General features: G+C 49.3%; 1 protein-coding gene across 1 annotated transcript; it reads right to left on the reverse strand.

Annotated features, from left to right (window-relative positions):
• Positions 1 to 6,293: 6,293 nt before the first annotated feature.
• Positions 6,294 to 8,554, reverse strand: LOC109481559. The gene is made up of 2 exons (XM_019784150.1): positions 8,163 to 8,554; positions 6,294 to 6,981 (listed from the first exon to the last, which is right to left on the reverse strand). Exons 1-2 carry the CDS (start codon positions 8,277 to 8,279, stop codon positions 6,349 to 6,351), a joined length of 750 nt encoding a protein of 249 aa, XP_019639709.1. The 5' UTR covers positions 8,280 to 8,554; the 3' UTR covers positions 6,294 to 6,348.
• Between the last annotated feature and the right edge of the window lie 251 nt (positions 8,555 to 8,805).

Here is an 8,805-nt window from a genome sequence, read left to right on the forward strand (position 1 = left end):
TGAACCAGAGGACACATGCGGTGTAGTGTATCATCTCACATGTGAAGACTGCGAAGCCCAGTATGTAGGTGAAACTGAAAGGGCCCTCAGAAAGAGGATATCTGAGCACAAGCGAGAGTCCTCTCCGGTGGCACAACACATGCAGACTTACAAACACCAACCGGGGAAGAAAGTCACCATTCTAGACCGTGAAAGTAGATGGTTCGAACGAGGGGTCAAGGAAGCTGTGCACATCAGGTCCCGCTCCCCGTCCCTCAACCGTGACCAAGGACGCCACAGGCTCCCACCAATCTACAACTCCCTCGTCCAGTCACGTGACCTGGGTGACCTTTGACACCTAGGTCACGTGACCCCTCTTTCGAGCTGAAGAAAGATGGCGGATGCCACCTGAAAGCTTCTACTAGAACAATTTATGTCGTGCGTATCAGTTTAATTCCTTCTCTAAATGAGTCTGTGCGTGTGTCTATGTCTGTTAGTTCGTCTGCAGTCATTAAGGGCCACCCGGACAGCCTCCTCCGTCTATATCCCTTTGATGGTATACGGGTCCCAGACGGTGGCACCATATTCCAAGTGGGGCCGTACCAGCGCTTTATATAACAAGTGGCCTTGACCCTAGATAGGCAATGTGTCAAGTTGTGCCGGAAGACCCCCAGAACTCTACCGCCTTTACTAGTGGCGTGGTTGATGGGTATCCCACCGAAAATCATCGGAGTAGTACTCCAAGGGTGGGATTTGACACCGGTTAGGACTTCGTTGCAAAGAGAGTATTGTGTTTTGATGGGGCGTCTTTTACGTGTTATGTGTAGAATGTGACATATATACATTTAGAGGGGTTCAACTATATAAGCCAGCAGTCCTGCCATCCCGTTAGAGCGTCAAGGTCAGTGTGTAGGCCTTGAGCATCAGAAGGTTTGGTGATGGTTCGGTAAATCAGGCAGTCGTCGTCGAATAGTCAAACATGCATATGTGAATTAACGGATTGGGATAGGTCATCAATGTACAGAAGGAAGGGCAGTGGGCCTAACACCATACCCTGCGGAACACCAGAGGCAACTTTAACGGTTTTAGATGTTCCACCGTCAAAGACGTCTGGGTTCTCTCCTTAAAGAAGGCCCTAAGCCAAGACAGAAAGGAGCCGGAAATGCCGTAGTGCTCGAGCTTACACAGCAAGCGTTCATGCGGGACGGTGTCGAAAGCTTTGCTGAAGTCTAGCACCACGGCGTCGACCTGTTGCTTTTGGTAGATACTTTTAGCCAGGTTTTGGACTGTGAGCAGTAATTGCCTCTCGCAGGACAGACCCTTTCTGAAACCGTGCTGCGCCACTCCGCCGGGGACAGAATGCCATGAGTGTCAAGATGTTTCATCATGTGGCTGTGTACGTTCGAGCACTTTGCCACAGACCGACATCAAGGACACCGGTTTATAGTAAGATGGCCCTTTTTAAAGATTGGGGTGATGTTAGCTGTTCTTCAATCTTCAGGAACATCTCCCGTAGATATTGACTGGGAGAATATTACCTGTAATATAGGCGAAATTTGCACGGCTACAGTCTTCAGCCTGAGCGGGGTGGTATTCCGTCTGGTCCTGTGGATTTGTTTGGGTTAAGACAGGAGAGCTGTTTGACTACTCCCTCCACCATCATGTTAATGGGAGGGATAGTTGGAGCTGTGGGTTCGCCAAGGGTAGGAACGGTAGACTTATTTCCGAAAGCTACCAATCTGAAACTTTTTGTTAACATTTTAGTAAGTGACAGGGGTGTTCTAAAACACTACACTAGTAGTAGTAGTAGCAGTAGTAGTAGTAGTAGTAGTAGTAGTAGTAGTAGTAGTAGTAGATCCCATAACCCTGACGTTTGTAGGGTCATCATGACAGCCAGCAGCATAACTGGACTTGCCACGATGACTCTTCAGGCTTATAATCTTGGCGGTGCCTATCTCCTCTCCATGATGTGGCTGATACAAGACGGGGTTCACCAGGCCTCCGTCCGGGTGATTTATAGTGAATCACCAACTCACAGACAGTATAATTTGTATCATCGCACACCGGGGCATGCCCCTACTCTTTTTCAATCGCACAGAGATCGTACGTTGTAAGCACGTACAACTCACTTACCACTTGCGCAACGTACGATGCACGCAACCGCTCACGGCCAGGCGTGTCGTGCAGACCACGTTCGTACACCTTGCGCAACCGTGCGAGTGACGTACTCCCTCGGCCGGTCACCCTACGTTTTCAGAAAAAACGTAGCAGACGTAGCCTCCCAAAAAAACGTACGGACAAAAAGCACGCACGGCGGGTTGTGACCGTCGCTTAAAGCCTGACAGTTCGTTATTCTGCCTGTAAATCAGGGAGAGACTCGCAGCCAGTGGGGTCTGACCTTTCGCTAAACTCGCCAGGACCTGACCTGACCCCTGAGGTTTCAGCACTTGAGCTACCTTTGTATAATGGTCTACCATGGATGGTGTTTTCCACCCCATGTGGGATAACACCTCCTGTCTTTCTACCCCCGCCATTGTTAGCATAATCGCAACCGCCGCTCGTATCCCATGTAGTGTTTCTCCGTCGTCGAGGTGTAACCTCAGTCTGGCTCCAGAAGCTTTTGCCGAGAAAGGCTCTTTCAGGACTGTGCCCCCTTTTGTGTTTCTAAACAACGGCCCCTTTGAAACATCAAAGCCAATCAATTTACACACCTGGATGTACCACTCAATAGCTGTCACCGGGCACAAGAAAACGTCCTCACATCTCACCACGGCAAAGACTCTCGTCGAACCTCCCCTCAACGTTTTTGTCAACGTGTGATTGAATATCAAACCGCTATTGTCTGGGAACGTACTGAAGAATCTCATTGGTCTTAATGTGAGACATATCCTCCCCCCTATCTCCCGAGAAAGCCGCTAACTTCAAGTACGCTTGGTCTCTTGCCATTATATACAACTGGATTGAGGACACGCCTGGCATCCTGCATTCGGCATCAATATATTGCGCTATGTACAACAATTTGTCCAGGAACAACGGAATAGCCTGCTTTGGGCTCACTAGAGCTTTTGCCTGGTTTTCCTTAATTACCTTCAAGTACCTCCTGACCGAGTGATGGTTAGTTGGACTACCCCCTCCGCCCAACGGCTCTTCCCATTCCCTCTGTCTTCCTCTCTCCTCAAAACAGCTTTTTAACTTCGAGACAATAGCCGCCGCGGATGCCAAAGCCAATTTTACTGGGCATCCGCACATGCAGATACCATTTCGCCCTAGGTTACCGCACAAATTATGATGAACTTGGGTCTTCCCATGCCTGTTTTTGAATACCAAAAACCGAAGGACATCGTTTGGGGTGGCCAGTGTAGGGCTGATTTGAGAAGGAAGAGGGGATAGGAAACTCTCAAACTCTCTCCACGTGGCTATCTTTTGCCTCTCAAACGACGTTAGTTGTTGCAGGACTTCCTGTATTTCCCTATCTATCCCTATCTATCCCTATCTACAGTATATCCCTATCTATCCCTATATATCTACCAGCATGCCGCCTTGCGAAGTGGAACCGCTCCTCTCTGGTAACTGACTGACCACTTTCTGTAACAAAAACGTAAACAATTCGATCATACTTGGGGTTATTTTAATAGTCGTACTACTTTCTGTCCATAATGTACCTTCCAGGTCGCTAGCTGTCTATCCTGAACGCCCATAGATCCCATTGCAAATCTTTTGGGACGTATCCTTGCTTTGACGGGACCAAGATGGTTCCACTATCGCCCTTCTGTCCCAGTCGTACTTTATTGCTGGCCTTGGCGTTCACTACCGCCCACCAATATGGCTTGGGATGCAATTCTGGTACTATCAGTGTGTAAGGGGCATTCCTGTTCCCCAGATGTTGTAACACTGCCCCTATTGTGGCGAACGGGGAAAAGATGTACCCATTATCCCTTTCCTCTGGTTTCTGATTGAAAAAATCTACACCCTCTGCGCTCGGGGACGGTGTGGGGGAAATAAACCGGGCAGTCTTCGTGTTTGACCCTACCGCCATCCAATCTATCGTATGGGGGCCGAACGCTCTCTCTACCGTTGCCCACGCGGTCGTGGACAGCGTTGCGTCTAGTGGTGACAGCCGTCTAGAGGGGGAGTCCGCGCAGTTATCTTTAGGCGGGACGTATGTCATCAAGATTTTGGCATTTTGCTGCCTGGCTGTCTCAAACATCCTTTTCAAAATCCTTACCAAAACCAGGTCTTTGCCCCCTTCCCCTTCCCAGGCCTTCTCTACCGCTTGGTTGTCCGTTTCCAGCATCACCCTGGCGTTCTCAATGATACTACCCGCCGCTATCAGGGTGAGGGCGATCGCCTTTGCTTCTTTCACTTGAATTGGTGCTTGGAAATCCTCTGCTGTCCAATAGTCTTGGACCGTTATGTCCTGGGACCCCGGGGGCTTTATCACGCCTGCCCACGCATAGCTAGAGGCATCTGTGGTAACCTGCACTGTTATGTGTTTCTCCTCTACCCAAGGAAAAATCTTGTCGTGGTCATCTATCACTCGCCAGTGGATGATCTCCTCCCTTAGTTCCTTCGTCATTACTACTGGGCTCCCTGATACTATCGCCCTGCCTATGGCCCTACACGCCTCCCTAGTGAACAGTTTTCCCATTGGTATCACTAGAGAAAATGCCACACACTTCCCTACAAATCTTTGCAGCGTGCGGACGTCCACTTCTCCCTGCTCCGCGATATACTCTCTAAGGGTACCGAACTTCTGGATTTTGTCTCCTGGAATGCCAAAACCTAGAGGCACTGACCACACTAACATTCCCAGGAATTTCACTACCTTCGAAGGGATCAAAACCGACTTTTTGAGCTCCAGGAAATAACCCAGGTCTATCAGGACTTTGCATAATATGTACGCACCTAACTGTGCCTTCTGAAATTCTACCGCATCCTGCGTTTCTGGGCTTACCTGTTTCTGACTAACCAGAGGAGATGGGGATGCGTGCTCCTGATTAAACCGCTAGGGGCGGAGCTGCTTTTCCTTGCTTTGTCGCTAGGTGAGGTCCTGCATGCCTATCATCGATATACTGTGACACTGGCGCCCCTAAAGATATCATATACGAAGTGGCCACCTTTCCTGTCGTGTTATACAGAAAAGCGCTATTTCTGTATCCAAAGGGTAACGACGCCCATAGCAGAAACCATCCCCCCATTCTACCCCTAAGTATGTCCTACACTCCTTCTTTATCATGATATGATCGTACCCCGACTTATCGTCGCACACCACTTGATATGCCCCTGTATAGATGTATCTCATCACATCTGAGAGCTTATCTAGCTTAAAAGGGATGTGGCGTGTCCACAGGTTGAGAAATCGTTCGTCATGACACAGCCGTGGCTTTGTGGGCTCTACTACTAACGGCATCGTAAGGTATTGGGGGTCTACCTCGCCCACTCTTCCTAACACCTCCAGCGCCCCTGTCCGTATCCTGTCTTCTAAGGTGCGGCTTATAAACTCTGCGAAGGATTTATTCGACGAATAGTTCGGGAAATAAATCGAGGGGGGAGACGGGGAGGAGTAGTGTACGCCCTTGAATTTAGCTTTGAAAGGTTGCCAAAACTCTGTCAAGTCTACCCCTTCCCTTAACCAGTGCAATACCTGCTGCCCCAACGCTCCCTGATGTTGGGCTAACTCTTCCCAGTAACTTAAATTCTTATGAAGTTCACCCGCTCGGAAGGTTTTTGGATCCCGAAACTGCAGCTGCTGCGTCGTCGCCCTCACCGTGCCTGTTGCCAGCTCTTGCACTGCCGGCAGGGGTCCGTATGGAGCGGGGCCTGCCCCAGACCAATCTACCCACCGGACAGCCGACACACGCTCTTCCAACGCCTTCAGTGGATTGAAGGGCACCTGCTTCTCCCATGCCGGGATGTTGATGGAGGACTCGATGGTAGGGTTCCTTACGCACTTCAGACGCTAAAATATTACACAACGTTTTAATTTTAATCAAACCTCCAGTATAGTCCCGGCTTTCTGGTATGTAAGCATAAAAGGTTACATAACTCTAGAATTATCAAGTTAAAACAACGGTTTTTGACTACCGTCCAAATGTCGGCTACTTTAACTAAATTTTGGTCTGCATGGAGAGGCCCTCGCTCGCTTCCCGGGCCACCAGCCGAAGCTATAAGGTGGCGGCAAACCTATTGGGGAGAGCACGCACGGTCCACGAGTTAGGGCTTAGCCAGCCTAAATTGCCAGGATCTAGGTAGCAACTCTGAAACTGTAAGAAGACAAAGACTCCAACATACTGCTCAGTGCTTTAATGAGTCATCTCAACCATTATAATTTCCACAAACGGATAAATAGTCATTCTCTTATCTCTGTGTTTACATATCACGTACTACAGATACAACTCTTCTACTAACAGGTTTTTTTTTACTACACAATTCCCATACAAAATTCCATGTCGTTCCGGTCCATCGGCGGCTACACAGCGTTTTACTCTTTACTCTCAGTGTTGTCGGGACAGTCCCTGGCCCAGTGGCCCTGTGCCAGACACTAGCGCATTGGTTCTTCCCTAATTTTCCCCAATGTCCCTTCACACTTCTATCTTTGCTGGGACCAGGATAGCGGGTCTTAACCGAAGCTGAGACACTCTTAGAACCAACATCCTTCACTGCCTTCCAGGATTTTATGAAGGCGGAAACTTTAGACGCCGCCTGAGCCTTCACAGAAGCGCCGAACAGTCGTCTAACCAACGGCCCGAAAAAGGGCTTCGATTTCTCCGTGACCAACTCTTCTGCGAAGGCTTCAAACTCCTCAGCTCGCTCATGACCCTCTCTCCTTGCTACAGACACCAGATTGTCTACCAAGGCCATGGCATGGTTGGGCGCGAATGTTGCATCGTGGTGAGTAGCGCAGTAGATATTGAGTTCGTTGAGAAGGGATTCTGTCGAGACTTTCTTCTCCCTCATTGCCTGGACCTCTTGTTTGAGCTCGTCCAACTGTCTCTTCAGCTCCTGTGACAGAACAAATCCATTTCAGCCACATGCACACACTGTGGTCTATACCTTGCATTATCCTCCCAAATAGGTATTCACTACGCCTACCAAATGGGCACCGCCAAATAATACGATCAGAGTACAGGTCAAACCCTGCATTCAGGCCGGCCGCTTGTACCCAATCCTTCAAATTCACCCGACCTTGCTATCATCCCCACGTCAGGGGGTGATGAAAAACTAAAGGAACACAAAAATAAAGAAAAAACAAAACACGAACGCACACGGAAAACTGACGATCAAATTGACCCAACCGAAAAGGATAAAGAAAAACTAAAGAAGAGAGAAAAACAAAAAAACAAAACCATCGGCTTAAAACCCGACAAACCCAACCAAGGGGACAACGGAAAACCACAGTAAAATTAAAAAAAAAAAACCGTAAAACTCTAGCCGAAGCACCCGTGGGAAACTGTCGACTTAGGGGTAAAATTTGGTTGAAAACACAATAGAATTTTTACACCCCTAGTCTGTGAAGCAAAAAATTCCCCAACAAACTATAAAAAAGGACGAGGCCACGTCTACAAACGTAAACAAATCCACGGGAAAAACACATCCTCCCTCTGTCTACGGACCGGTGGTCGCTAAAAACCGATCGAAAACCGTCTTTCTACCGGTAAATGTACCACCATTTTCCTCACCTTAGAATGCTCGACCCTCTTTTCGAAATCCTCTAGGGGGAACGAAACATCCGATAATCCCTTCTTTGTCGACCAAATCGAAATTGTTACCCCAACACAGAAGATACCAAACAAAACACAGACCGCCCCACGGTCTTTCACCAAAAGTAGAGACTGTCCCACAGACTCTAACCCATCCACGTGGTATCGTAAACTGTCCTACAGTTTCTCGCTCCCAGATTGTCCGACAATCTCCAAAACAAAAAACTGTCCAACAGTTTCTCTCGTCCTTCCTGGTTGTCTAACAAGCTGTCCGGCGAAATCCCTAGACCGTCCAACAATCTAGCAAAACGCACCTCCTCGCTGCCAAGAACAAGATCACACATTCCAACAACCCGACGTAAAACCGACACCGGAGCATTAACATACCTCAGCACCAAATACGACCGAAAAAGTACACCCGTGAGTCTGAGAAAATCCTATCAAACAAACAGACAAAATCAAAACGGAGGCAAATACTCGTACCTGCGGCGTTTCCGCGCCCTGAGCGGGGACCTCCGAGGCGGACGCTGAGCTAGTTCCTGGGACCGCAGTAGTCGTGGCCGAGCTGGTAGCGGTCACTGGGCCCGAAGCCTTCGGCATGGGGTGTTTCCCCTTTCCGCTCCCTGTAGTCGCCGTCACGGTGCTTGTCGTGGCGCCCTTGGAGTTGGACCCACCCGGCACGGCCACCTGAACGGTCGTCACCGTTGCCGCACCCGCCGCTGTAGTCGCTGCATAAACAGAAACAAACCAAGTTACAACCAGATAAAGGTAAAACCAAAGGGGCCCTCGTCACAGAAACAAGCGCGCACATGTTCGAAATACGAAACAAGCGCGCACATGTTCCGGTTTGGGAAGCCCGGGTGCCACAGTGCTAAAACATTCCTTACTCCACCTAAATAACCTATTTTCCCAAGCCCCTACCGCCAAACAGTACCTCCTAAAGCTGGTACCGTAGACACGGTCTTTCCCGGAACTTGGCTCATGATTTCTGGTAACCGGGATGGCGGCCGAGAAACGTAGAAAAGAAACCCGCAGACGGAGCTAATAATCCAGCCACCTTCACGCGTCCGCGGCTTCGCAAAAACTGGTGAAGTGGAAGGGTTTTGTCACATGGCCTGACCTCTCG

This window comes from Branchiostoma belcheri, unplaced genomic scaffold (genome assembly GCF_001625305.1).
Source record: "Branchiostoma belcheri isolate BF01 breed outbred unplaced genomic scaffold, Haploidv18h27 scaffold56, whole genome shotgun sequence".
Taxonomy (NCBI): domain Eukaryota; kingdom Metazoa; phylum Chordata; class Leptocardii; order Amphioxiformes; family Branchiostomatidae; genus Branchiostoma; species Branchiostoma belcheri.

Coding starts and splice junctions, on each gene's coding strand:
- LOC109481559 (XM_019784150.1), bottom strand. CDS start 8,279: ATGCCGAAGGCTTCGGGCCCAGTGACCGCTACCAGCTCGGCCACGACT. Junction 6,982..8,162: donor AGGGCGCGGAAACGCCGCAG/GTACGAGTATTT, acceptor GTTCTGTCACAG/GAGCTGAAGAGACAGTTGGA.